General features: G+C 40.4%; 1 protein-coding gene across 1 annotated transcript in view; it reads right to left on the reverse strand.

Moving 5' to 3' along the window:
* Positions 1-303: 303 nt before the first annotated feature.
* Positions 304-14,242, reverse strand: part of LOC144224315 (renalase-like) — a 59,641-nt gene continuing 45,702 nt past the window's right edge. Inside the window, exon 4 of the mRNA XM_077755233.1 lies at positions 304-817. Coding sequence (XP_077611359.1) covers positions 665-817 — 153 coding nt within the window. The 3' untranslated portion in view covers positions 304-664. The remainder of the gene's footprint in view (positions 818-14,242) is intronic.

Consider the following 14,242-nt stretch of genomic DNA (forward strand, 5'->3'; position numbering starts at 1 on the left):
GTTTAATTGTCATTTTCAGATTAAGACTGATTTTTTTTTTAAGGTTAAAAACCATTGTATGACTTGGAAGGTCCAGTTGAATCTGGTTATTTTCTGAAAATGTGAAGACAGGCTTCTTCGTCAGTCAGTTGCCCTCCCACCACAGTCCTAGAGATGATGACGATATCTATGACCTACAATTCAGGATCATGTAATAACTTGCGAGAGACAGAAATTACACTGTGTTATCCACAGTTCAGCGGAATCGAGTAGTTCAGCAATCTGCAGAAACATTGAATCAAGGTCAGGCTCCAAGACTGAAAATGAAGATTTGATAATAATTATTCTTTATTTGGAATTGAAATTCTCAAAAGAATAAAGGCCTGGAACATGAACTATTATTTTGATTTGACACGCTCTTTTGGGGGAAGGGTCCTTTGTTATTCTTAAACATTATTTTTCTTTAGTATTCATGGCAATTCAGAACCCCCGTGAAAGGTGCACGGTACAAAGAATCTTCATTGTAACATGGGTGGTAACTATCAGAATCATGAAATCAATTTTATACCCCATATGAGACATTTTCCAGTAATTTTTCTCAACAAAATAGAAAACAAAATAATCGATCACGGGGAATTGTGAACCCCCAAACCGCAAGCTCATATAGAGAATAAAGATCCAGGTGCTAAACATGGTTCTTTAAAGCTTCCAGAACACACAGGGCAGAAGAGACGCAGCCGTCGAAGTTGGACTGGGTGAACCCATCCCCTCCACACACGAGGGAAGGTTCCAGATGAAGGGTCAACTGGCCATGAGAGTTGTCAGGGGCATTTGTAACCTAAAATGTTAAAACCGACAACAACAACAAATAAAGAAAACAATTGCAATGGACATTCTCTGCCCTCTTGTGCAGCTATGTCAACACCCACCCTGGGAAGCATCTCTGCCTGGAGAAATCACACTCTCTATCAAGGAAACAGCGCACCACACGAGGACCCCAAACCCCTCCCCTCACCCAAGTATTTACGCTGACGTTCTCAAATGTTGGCATTTTCGGTTGCTTGATAAACTTCTCCCAAGTGTGCCGAACTTCAAAAATGGTAGGTCATGATATGCTCAATTAGCTGAAGGCACAGTATTTTTTTGATAAGGGGGGAATGATATTCATGAAATCATTTACTGATTATCGAGGCCCAGCTATGGGCTAGACAAGGTAAACAGCAGAGATTTAAGGAATGTGTCTTGAAGGTCTTTCCAGCTCAGCACAGACTGCTAGCACATTACAGTGTCTGAGGGCTAAGACAGGGTGAATAAGAAGGTGCTGTGGAAACACTCGGCGGGGTGGGGGGTTCCCAACCCAGCACAACAGATAGAGAAACCTTCAAAGAGGAGGTGGCAGGTCATTTAAATTGGGTTCTGATGGATGCATAGGAGTTTAACAGTGTAGAAAACAGGAATAGGGTTTCCTAAAGAGAACAAGCATCATGGACAAACACCCCATTGTTCAGTCCATGGGCAAGAAAGAACAATGTGTGTTTAGGAAACTGTGAGGTTGGTCACACTGTGTGTGTGTGTGTGTGTGTGTGTGTGTGTGTGTGTGTGTGTGGTAGGGCTAATCTGAGGAAGGGACATGGCTGAGAGACAAGATAGGAGGCATCTAGTGTTTCAGAATTAAAATGTATAAAACTTATAGACACAGGTCTATTAAAAATGTAGAATTGACTTACTTACGAGCCAAAAAGGGAGAGAATGAGCTGAAGTCCGGGATTTATTTTATTTTATAGAACCAGGTTTGAAACATTTGAAATGGTGAAAAGGGCACAGAGGTTATTTCCTGGAGAAAAAAAAATATTCCCAGACTTGGGATGGATGTTGCTAATAGTCAATCCGAGCCTGGAGAATGAGTGGGTGGTGGGGGGTGAACTCAGTCATCTTGGACACTGAGACGATTTGGCTCCTGACACACCCAAAACCCCTAAAATCCACATCACACAAGTTTATCATAAAGGCGATCTCTGGGCACCTGGCTGGCTCAGTCGTAGCGGATGTGGCTCAGTCTTGGGGTTGTGAGTTCGAGGCCCATACTGGGGATAGAGTTTACTTAAAAAACATAATAAAATCTCTTTCTCTATAGAACAAAGGCAGTCTCACTTGGGGTCACACCCTGGCCCAACTTCGGGGGATGCCGTTCACACAGACGACAACCTGATCATTCTGCTCTCTTACACGTTTTCACGGAAAGGAAGGCCCAGGAAGACTTGTTTATTTAAACATTACCCCCCACCCTTCCAAAATCAAGATATATAACAAATATTATTTGGATTATGGGGCTGAGATTTGGTTCTAGATAGGCTGACTTAGTACATGCTTTTATAATTTTTTAAAACCAGAAAAACATTGCATAGATTTTTTTTTGTTTACAAGCCATATTTTGCTTTAAAAAGGGGGTTGGGAGGGCACCTGGGTGGCTCGGTCACTTAAGCATCTGACTCTTGGTTTTGGATCAGGTTATGAGCTCTGGGCTCTGTACTTGCAGTGAGAAGCCCCCTTGGGATTTTCTCTCTCCCCTTCTCTCTCTCTGTCCCCTACCCCCTCCCTCTCTCTCTCTCTCTCTCAAAATAAATAAATAAACTTAAAAAAAGGAGGTTAGGTACAAGTATTTCTTTGTTGAATTCCTAAAGATATAGACACTTAAAGTTCCATTGTCGCTAATATACAAATGAAGACTTTTAAGAGCGCCCTCTCACTTTTCTGGAGGTCATTTGACAGCAGCATTTTCGAACAAACTGTAGATAATCATTTTTAAAAAAAAATTATGCCATAGTTTTAATTTATTGTGTTCAATTGTGATTTCATTTTTTGCTAGCTTTCTTGAGGTATAATTGACAAATAAAAATTGTATATATTTAAGGTGAACAACTTGATGTTTTGGTATACGTGTATACTTTGTAAAATCATTGTCATAATCAAGCTAACTAATGTATCAGCTCACAGTTATCATTTTCTTTCTTCCTCTCTCTCTCCCTCCCTCCTTCCTTCCTTCCTTCCTTTTTTTCTTTTCCTGTCTTGTCTTTTCTTTTTTCTTTAGCATTTCTTGAATGTTCACGGCACGCCAACTGCATTACACGTGCACCCATTTCATGAGCACGGCAACCCTGCGAGGTGGTTATGACTATGCTCATTTTATAGAGGAGAACACTGAGACTCAGGAAGATTGTCACCTGCCCAAGGACAGAGAGGTAGGAGATGAGGAAAAAGAGATTCGAATAGAGCAAGCAGACTCTGGAACTTTCAGAAACTGTCAGAAACATTTCCATGAAGACTTGATTTAAATAAAAGAAACACAAATGAGTGATAGTCACTGATAGTTTTATGCATCTGGAAAATTCATCTAAATGGGACAACTAATGCATATACGTATATACATATGCACATAAGAACAATACAAAATAATGCATGCACATATGTATGTATAATATTTAAAACAAAACAAAAAAATTCAACAATCTCTTAGCTTAATGCATCTAGAAAATTCACATAAATGGGATAACCCATTCATATGTGTTCATACATATACATACATATGTGTGTGTCTATGTACAATTTAGACGTACACACACGCTCACACACTCATAAACCTCCATTTGTGGTAAAAGTTTGATACGTTCTGGTTGATATCCTTGTACAGAGAAACCATACCCTACTCAACATTAGCAAGTATTAGGCAGGAGGGAGCTGAAGGGAGAAAGTTCTGCCGAAGGGGAGGGGATAATTTACCAGAGCTGTGTGATTCCATTTGATGAGTGGCAAATGCCAGATGGCAGGCCACGTGGCTGCAAGGCCAGGCCGCCGGAGAGCCGTCTGCAGTGTGGAGGAAGCCAGTCTCCCTGCATTTAGGTGCAATCGTCCATTTTGCAATTACCCAAGGAGGAAAATACGAAAACACAAAGCGTGAGCTGGCAAAGCTCCTTCCCCCGAGTGATGCAGTCGGCCCCTCACCAGAGGGGCATGTGATCGCCAAAGCCACAAGCTGTCACTATAGTGAGGAACGAGCTGCAGTGAGGAACCACAGCTCAGGGCTATGTTTCAGGACAGACTTCAGGGCTGAACCGCCACCTTGGAAGCCCAGGTTGTCTTAGCTCACGTGTGTACCGGGGCTGGTCAGAGAAAAGTCCTGCTGCATCTGCTGCTGCTCTAGAATGCAACATTTCTAGATGCTTAGGTGATGACTGGACCAGACATACAAATTCGAAGCAGAAAAAGGAGTTTTATTTCTAAGCTATTTTAGCCCATGTGAATGTGTTCTATGCCTTCTCTCCACCTGTAGAATGAAATGGAAGCTCATCGGCTCCCCATGGAAGTCCTTCCATGACCACGTCTTCCCTGCATTCGAGCCTCAGCTCTTGTCCTGTCTCTCACCTTTGCCTGTGTCCTGTCTACATTCACACTGACCTTCTGCAAACATGCCCTTCTTTGTCGTGTTTCTGTGACTTTGAACAAGCCATCCTGTGTGGTGAAGCCGCACCGTTCCTCTCTTCTCTGTCAAGCAAACTGCTCATCCCTCAAGAACTAACACCCGCTCTGAGGCCTTCGTGCCCTGCAAGGCAGGGTAAGTACCTTTCCAAGCTGTTATTTTATCTGTGATGTTACTTGTTATTTTGCGCTGTAATTATGCCTAGTCTTGTCTCCCTTCTAGATTTCGCGCTCCAAGTGGGCAAATCTCAACTGTGTCACAGATGATCGTGGCGACCCCAGCGGGCCAACTCCTGGCAGCCATCACTAATCAACTGTGGCCTTCTCTCCCACTGAATCCAGCAGTGGCTGTGGCATTCTTCCCACCTCACAGCTTCAGCCAGCCACGGCCAGTCAATCAGAATTGGCACTGGTGGGAAATCCTATAAAACCCATCCTGGGTTAGAAGACTGCAGAGTGGAAGACTGCAGAGCAAACATGGAATTAGGCATAAGTGAATTAAGTATTCTTTACTGTTTTCTTTCCCTCTTTTCTTGTTACGCCAGGATAGTCTGATGCATCGCCTTCGTCTCGACCAGACATGTTTCAACGCCAAGAATTTGGAGCGCAATCAGGAGCTATTTCCTCTAGATGATGCCAGAGGCCCAATTCTAATTTCTTCTAATGACCTTCTAATCGTCATCTCCAACCCTTAATTCTTAACCTCCCTCCACACTATCGTCCCTCCACGGGTCACACTGGGGCTTTGACTGCCGGGTGAAGATACACCCGTATTTTGGCTACAGCTGCATGCTACAAATCTGGGCATCGCAAGTATCAGGGCTTGTGGGAGAGGCAGAGTTGGAGCAGATCATTCAAAACCACTAGAGCTCTGACCCAAGCGCTAGCATAAACAATCCCCATCCTAGTAAAGTGATTAGCACAAGGAATGTTCCCTGCATCTAGTGACACCTTTGCAGCCTGAACTCTGCTTCCTCCTCCAAGATGTGAGGAGACCATTTTCATCTAAATTTAAAATATCAGGGATGTAGCCTTCATCAAGTCGTCATCTCACCAAAGGGGAAACATCTTGGTGACTTCATCAGCACTCAACGATTTCGCCAGAGAGTTTACTGTGGCAGGAAACCCAAAGGTTGTTAAGGCCACCGTGACAACCACCGTTTGCCCTAAAAGAAAGGCACCTCTGGAGATTTTTTGAGTTTTTTCTTAAGATTTTCATATTTGCTAAGGCTTCGTCTTTGCTTGTGAGAAAACTTGCCCCGATCACTTGAAAACATAAACACGTACAAAACTAGTACGATCCTCCTAGAATCCTGATTTCCTGTTTCTCAACTGCATTTGAAATAATTCACATTAAAAAGAAAAACCCAGGTGCTATAAAAGACAGTAATTCTGTGGCTCTCTTGTGTTACATTCCATTCCGGAGGGTCACGTTAACTGGATCTGGGGATGCCTGAGTCCAGACACACAGAGATGTCTGAGGCACCCGTTGCGTTTTCGATACCCACGCTGAATGTTTACATTGATTTCTATCAATTCCAAAGTCTGAGGGCGTCTCTTTCCTCCAATTGTCCCGGGAGCCCAGGGAAACCTTACTGTCTCCTGGTGGCACACGAACTTGATTGGGGCAAACTCTGAGTAAAAATCTCCTTTTGTGGGCATTTCCCCAGACCATTGTGTGTGGGGGGTACTGACCACACTGGCAATAAGAACAGCGAGCAAGGCTGAGATGGAATGGGGCTGATTCATACATTTCCTCACTTCCTCCACTCCGCCGCCAGTGTAAACCTGAACCCATGCCATGGTACATAAACAGCTGAAACTGAATATTTGGTTAACTTATTCTTTTATAGCCCCGATGCAAAGCTCAAAGGTAGTGGTTCCCAAAAGTCAATCTATGGCAAGAAGAGAAAAAGTAAGGAGAATTATGAGCTTTTCCATAGAGCTAAATGTATTCTATTTATAAATCAGTTATGAGGTTCTATCTTTACTATATTTTTTTCTTTTGGTTATCCCTTCCATTAAATTCTGGAGGTTGTGTTTGTGCTTCCTAAATTCTTAATTGCAGAATGCAAAGACAGCAATATTATACTGGTTCCCAAAACATTTAGAGGGATTTTACTGGTCCATGAAATAACCACAGCTGTGGGGCGAGGCTTGACGTGGCTCAGAGCACAGAGATGGTCAGCCTGAGGGTGGGGCGGGGGAGGGGCAGAGGGGAGGCAGAGGTCAGCTTTGAAAAACGACCAGGAATCTCAGGTAACACTGCCTAACCTCGGTTTGGACTTGGTGAGTGGATGACTAATTAAAAATAAATGGAATAAAATCTCGTGTACAACTAATTTCCCAGAAACTTGTGCAGCCGTCCTCCAACCAAATATTAATCTAAACGGAACTAGAATCTAGGGTAACGCATTCTTCCTCTGTTCGCCTGTGGCTAAATACTCAGGTAGTAAACATAAGGCTTCAGAGAAGAATCGAGGTGGGGGAAAGACTTAATCGAACGTAGAATAAATGCCTACCTTCACACTGTATGACCCTAGAGAGAAAATGTAGTTTGTCTTGGTTCTATGTATACATCTCCCCATTCCTACCATATTCTCAAGGCACTGATTTTAAGCATCTATCATATGCCTGTTTACAAAAAACAGGGAGAAATGTAAACAAGTGAAGAGAGACCAGGGAGTGTGCTGATGTTAGTGGAAATGTCTGTTTACATATTTATAGACACGGATCCAGCCCAGGGCCTCAGAAAAGGATGAGACCTCATTGTTGGGTCAGTCATGAAAAAATATTATCAACCCCTAAGCATTTGTGTTTTCTTGAGTAAAAAAAAAAAAAAGTGTTCTATTGGTCAAATTAAAAATGTAATGTTTCTATGCTTTTATTTTGTAAAAGTCCCTTTGGGGACTAATGGAAATACAATAAAATGTTGCCAATTCCTCTAGCTTAACTCCCCAAACTGCAATTTGGTAAGAGATATTTGTTACTGAAAAGCCTTGTGCGCCCTCGGAAATCGCCAGCTACGAAGGTTGTTATTCGTTTTCATATTCCCAGCATCTCTGATTCCGCTGTCCGTAGCTGGTGTTGAATAAATGTTTGCTCAAAGGACATGTGTTTGAACGAATTCGAACTTCTGAAAGTTTTAAATTCTCAGCGTTCAAAAGGTCTTTAAACATGGAGGAACTTTTTTTTCTCTCTCTCTCTCTATGAAAATACTTTCCTCTGGTTTTTCAGTCTTTACATTTTCCTGTACCTCCTGAGTTATCATGGTCTTTACTTCCTTCTATTTCATAACACTTAGGGCCTGCCTGTCGTAATTCAGCTTGCTGGCACTCAAAGTGTCCACGAGACAACATTCGGGCCCCGGACTCCTTGTTCCGATGGCCAGAAAGCGGAATTCTCTGCCTCTGTCTGGTTCACATTTTGTAGGTACCAGGCAAAGGCACTGAGAATGTCTGACTCAGCCTGAACTGCAAAAAGCAAAAGAAGATGGGTTCCCATCAGACAATTCAGTCTCTTATAAAATACTACTTCCTGTAAACACCACCCTGGGAAGTGTGTGAGATATCACTGGATGAGTGAGTACATATGAATGTGTATATGTGTGTGATAGGATCTACAGATATGTGTCTTTATTTTTTTTTATGTTTATTTATTTATTTTGACAAAGAGAGAGAGAGAGAGGACATGAGCAGGGGAGATGGGCAGAGGGCGAGAGAGAATCTTAAGCAGGATCCACGTTATCGAGGAGCCCATCGTGGGGGCTCGATCCCACAACTTGAGCCAGACTTGGATGCTGAACCCACTGAGCCACCCAGGCACTCCCATCTTTATGTTTAAAAATGGAGACCCTGGTGCCACAGTCCTTGATGTTTCCAGTTTAATGTCAAAGCTGCAGTGAGCCTATGCAGACATAAAGCTACTAAATGATCCTTTATATAATTTTCTTTCCTGGGACACAGTGAATACATTCTAGAAAGCTATAGGTGTCAGGGAGAAAAGAAACCATTTTTTCTGGGTGACCTAGCCAATTTATGTCTATATTTAAAAAAATCTCTCTTAGAACAGTCAACTCTCTGTGCTCAGACTTTTGTGGTGCAGCCAGAAATCATACACATATGGAATATATTTGCTATATTATTAAGGAAAGTGATGATATGGATTATTTCTTAACCATACGTTGCATATTATTGAAGATAAGTGATACTGAGAACCGGGATAATAATGATAAATTGGAGTGCCGATTACTCCGTTCAGTCTATTTTTAGATATGTTTCCTTACAAAAGATTGCACTTCTTTTCGCCACTGGTGTTTGAGGCTCTCAGTCCTATATTATCTTATGTTACAGTACTTAATATTCATAAAGAGCTTTATCAACACATGGCTGCTTTCCTGCAGAGATGGTACATTCTTAATTGGCTCTTACGTGTTATGTTCATTATCTCATCTTGCCCCTGTTCTACTCATCTCTCCAGTGTTCTATTATATTTAATGGTGATTTCATAAACCTGTTTCTTTGCTGTGCTTTAGGGGAAAGTTTGCTTGTGGTGTGGGATCCCGGTTGTGGAGCCTTGTATCTGGTACTAGAGAGAGCTGCTGTAAAATTACTATTGGTTGGAATGCCCTAGATGGGAAGAAAGTGATGTGGTTTGGTCAATTCTCAGTGGAGCTTTTCGCTTTATTGGTATTTGTCTATTCTATTTTAATAAACCACGGGGTAGATGCAGGCAGAAAGTGCCACAAATCAATTATATGATCCATGCAGCAGTTTTAGTGGGGCTTGAACTGCGAAGGACACACTTTGCTGAAATTGTATATTCAATTCCTGAAGTCTACGTTGAATCCGTTTAGGCCTATTCTATCTTTCAAAGTCCAGGAAACACTGGAGTGGTCTGTTTCGATGAGGAGTTGTTCACAAGTACGCAATAAAGAATGAGATACTGTTTTCTCTAGTGCTGTTGCAGTAATAACAGACAAAACGATAGTCGCACTACGGTCCCCTTTAGAGTTTTTAATTTAGTAGACAATTGTCCTGCCCTTCAGCAAGTTTTAGTATATTCATGCATTAACTCTTCAAATAGGCGTCAGGTTCCTAGCAGTCACCGAGCCTGCGGAGGGTGCCGAGGGTACAGACGCCACTTCCTAGCCATGAGGTGATCTACCAGATGGGGATCCTTTTGCTTTTGCCTAAATATAAATGATCTCAAAGGATCCAACTGCTTAGGATCCTAGGATGCAGAGGGCCAAACGTGCTTTTGATTTGTGTGTCTAGACATAAATCTAAAATCATCTTTCCTACTCAAGTGAGCCTAATCACTGCTTCTCCCCCACTTAACAGCTGCTCAATTCCCCACCAATTCAATCCTTCCTCGTCCCTTCTCCCACTCTATTTCCCTCTCTTTTCTTCACGACCCAGGGGCATGGTCATATTTCTTTCTGGTCCTCACTCGTGCTGAACGGACCCAATTGCTTTTTGTTTGTGCTGTGAGATTTTTGGCCAAAAGATTGCCACCATTTTGATCTTCAGATCCAGAAACAGCCTCCTTTCTACTGTTACTACTGTGAAATTAAAAGAACCGATGCTTGTGCTCCTCAGACAGACAATAATGGAGGATAAAAAAACAAGGGGTTTTAAAGTCAGCTTAACTGACGTGTAATTTATATGCAGTGAAATTCATCCTTTTTATGCATACTGTTCTATAAACTTCAAGGATGTGCACAGTCATGTTAACTACCACAAATATAATATAGAGAACATTTCTGTCGCCCCCCACCCCCATTTCCCTGGGCCCCTTTGTAGTTCATCCCTTTCTCCCAATCATTGCTCCTGGCAGCCACTGATCAATTTTCTGTCCCTACAATTTTCCTTATTTTCCTTATTCCAGGAAGCCAGACAGGTAGAATGATACAAAAGACAGCCTCTGAGTGTGGCTTCTTTTGCTAAGATAATGCTTCTGAGATTCACTCGTGCTATTGCAAAGAGTAGTAGCTTGCTTCATTTTATTACTGAGTAGTTTTCATTTATGGATGTACAACCTTTTGACCATTTACCAGGTGATGAATAGTTGGGTTATTTCCAGAGTTTTTTTTCTTTTTGGCAATTATTAAAAAGCTGCTATGAACATTTGCAAATAAGTTTTTATGTGGATGCATGTCTTCATTTCTCTTGGGTAAATGCTGAAGAGTGGGGTCCTTGGGTCAGATGGTAAGTGTATATTTAACTTTGTAAGGAACTGTGAAACTTTTTTCCAAAGGAGTTGGCGCCATTTGGCACTTGCACAGTGACATGTGAGGATTCTATTTTCATCCTCACCAGCACTTGGTACCTTCAGAATTTTTGATGTGAGCCATTCTACTAGGTGTGCCGTGCATCTCACGGTGGCTTTAATTTACATTTCCCCAATGACTAACGATGTTCAGCATTTTTTGTGTGTGTGTTTCTGTGCCATCCAATCTCTTCTTTCTGTGCATGGTAAAACACACAGGACATAAAATTTACCATTAGTAATAGTCACTTGCAAACACTTATCTGCTTTTCTGTCTTTATGGTTTTGTCTATTTGAGGGATTTTATATAAATGGAATCATTCAAGATGCAGCCTTGTTTCTGCTGGTTTCTTTCATTTAGCATAATGTTTTCAAGATTCATCCACATTGCAGCATCTATCAATACCTCATTTCTTTTTTTTTTTTTTTTTGTCCTTCAAATGTTTAGTATGTATATTCCTATGTAATTTCCCATAGGTCTTCTTCTTATGAAGAAGAAATATGTTGAACATAGAAATATGTTGAAGATATATTTCCCACCTATCAAGTGGTTTTTTTCATTGAGGTCTATTTCATTGCTTTTTATGGCTGAATAATAGTCCATCTTATGGACATGCCATATTTTGTTTATTCATTCAAGTCCATGATGGGTATTTGTGCTGTCTCCATTTTTAGTTATTGTGCATAGTGCTACAAGCATTTGTGTATATAGTTTTGTTTGAACACTTGTTTTCAATTATTTTGGGTATTTAGGAGGGAAACAGTTTGGTCATATTGGAATTCTATGTACAATTTATTAAGGAACTGCCAAACTGTTTTCTAGTGTCCAAACCATTATATATTCCAGCCAGCAAGGCAGGAGCATTCCAATTGCTCCACATCCTTACCAGCATTTGTTCTTTTCCTTTTCTTCCCAATTATAGTCACCTTACTGGGTATGAGTGGTATCTCATTGTAGTTTTAATTTTCATTTCCCTAATGACTAAGGACACTGGATATCTTATCAAGGGCATGCAGACCATTTGTATCTCTTCTTTGGAGAAATCTCTATTCAATTCCTTGGCCCATTTTTAAATTGATTGTTTGATGTTTTGCTGTTGAGTTAAAACAGTTCTTTATATATTGTGGATTGTAGACCCTTATCACATAAGTGATTCACAAATATCTTCTACCATTTTAAGTGTTAGCTTTTAATTTTCTTGATAATTCTTTGATGCACCCAGGTTGTGAATTTTGATGAAGCCCATGTTACTTATTTTTTCTCTTGTTTATGCTTTTGGTGTTATGTCTAAGAAACCATTGCCAAATGCAAGGTTGTGAATATTTACTCTTATGTTTTCTTCTAAGATTTTTAGGATTTTAGCTTGTATAGTTAGGTTTTTAATCCATTTAGGTGAATTATTGCATGTATGTGAGTTCAGGGTCCAACTTCATTCTTTTGTATGCGGATATCCAGTTGTCTCACCACTATGCGTTGAAGAGACTATTGTTTTCCATTGAGTGTTTTTGGAAACTTATTAGAAATCAACGGATCACAGGTGTACGTTTATTTCCAGACTCTTGGTTCTATTCCATTAATCTATGTGTCTATTCTTATGCCATTACCACATTGTTTGGATTAGGGTAGCTTTGTAGTAAGTTTGGGAATCGGAAGGTATAAGTGCTCTAGCTTTCTTTTTTGAGATTGTTTTGGCTATTTGCGTTCACCTGCAACTCCATATAAATTTTTGGGTAGTTCTGCAAAGGCCATCAGGAATTTGACAGCAATTACAATAAATCTATAGATCACTTTGGGTAATATTGCCATCTTAAAAATATTAAGTCTTCTAGGGCACCTGGCTGGCTCAGTTGATAGAGCATGCAACTTTTGATACTGGGGTCATGAGTTCAGCTTGATGAGGGACATAGAGTTTACTTAAAAAAAAACTAAGCCTCCCAATCTATGAACACAGTGTATTTTCCTATATTTAAGTCTTTAATTTCTTTCAGCAATGTTGTATAGTTTTCATTGTAGAACTCTTACAACTCCATGGTTAAATTTCCATCTCTTCTTTAGTGAAGTGCCCTTTCAAATCTTGTGTCCAGTTTTAAATAATTGGGCCGTTTATTTTCTTATTACTGATTTGTGACACTTCTTTATATATTCTGGATATTAATCTTTTATCAGATGTATGTTTTTGCAAACATTTTCTCCAACTCTGTGTCTTTTTATTTTGTTTTCTTAACAGTGTCTTTCAAAGACACTGTTTTTAATTTAGATCAAGCCTACGTTATCAATTTATAATTTTATGGTGTATGCTTTTTGTGTCTTATTGAAGAAATGTTTGCCAAACCCAAAATCATAAAGATTTTCTCCTATGTTTTCATCTAGAAGTCTTATAGTTTAAGGTTTTGTGGTCTATGATCCAAGTTCAGTTAATTTTGGTATACAGTGTGAGGGGCATGGATTTTTGGATCTAAAATGAAATGCTCCAGTTTCTATTTTTCTACTTTTACTAGAGGCATCACATTAGGCAAAACCATGTGACATGAACCTGTTTCTTCATTTAAAACAAAGATGGTAATATTTACTTCCTGATCTGTCAGAACTGTCACGAGGATCAAACAAAAAGGAGTATGAAAGTGTTTTCTAAAACCAGAGCAAAAATGTTAACTATTATTTGTAGCTGACAGCAGCAAAAGAACGATGAGAGAAGAATGTGTCATAACTGGGGGAAAGCCAGAGCTCAAACAATTACTGGCAGTAGAGGGAGGAGGTGTTTGAATGCCTGTGTTTGAATTCCAGTTTGGCCACCTCCCAGTGGAAGAACCTCACGCAAGGTACTGAGCTTCTACATCCCCACTTCATCTGTGCAATGGCGAAGAAGTAGACTCTCCATGGGGTAGATGGAGAGTGAAACAAGTTAAGCACAAAGCCCAGTGAATTACACGGAGTAGGGTAGGGGATTAATAAATGACATTTTTGACAGAGAGAGAGAATGAATATATATAGAATATATAATGAATACACACACACAGTATAATAAATTGATGATGTACACTGTTATGTTTCTAAAAATGCTGTAACAGATGATGGCAAAGACCAAGGTACAAAGAAAGAATGCACCTTGCACTCTCCTGCCTCTGGGAAGGCACATGTGTTGTTAGAACATTGTAACATCATTCCCTTTGCCCGTTTGACTTCACTTTGTAGGATTTTGCTTAAGTTACATCTTCTCTTAGGAAGCTCTGAGTTACCATGTCTCAAACCGCACTGTGTTCAAAAGAGTATGATACACACCTTTCGCACAGCAAACTGCACTATATGGTGATTATCTGCTTTTTGGTCAGCTTTCCTGATTATGTAGGAAGCTCTTTGAGGGAAGGGAGCTGTCGTTGAGTCTTGAGAAACTTGTATAATGTCCGATTTAGAGTAGGAGCTCAATGTATGTACGTTAAATGGAAACATGAATGTACATTATTCATTTCTAATGTGGATATAAATAGCTTTTGTCAATGAAAATTTTTTGTTTGCTGTTTG

Source organism: Crocuta crocuta, unplaced genomic scaffold, assembly GCF_008692635.1.
Source record: "Crocuta crocuta isolate KB4526 unplaced genomic scaffold, BGI_CrCroc_1.0 scaffold2, whole genome shotgun sequence".
NCBI lineage: Eukaryota > Metazoa > Chordata > Mammalia > Carnivora > Hyaenidae > Crocuta > Crocuta crocuta.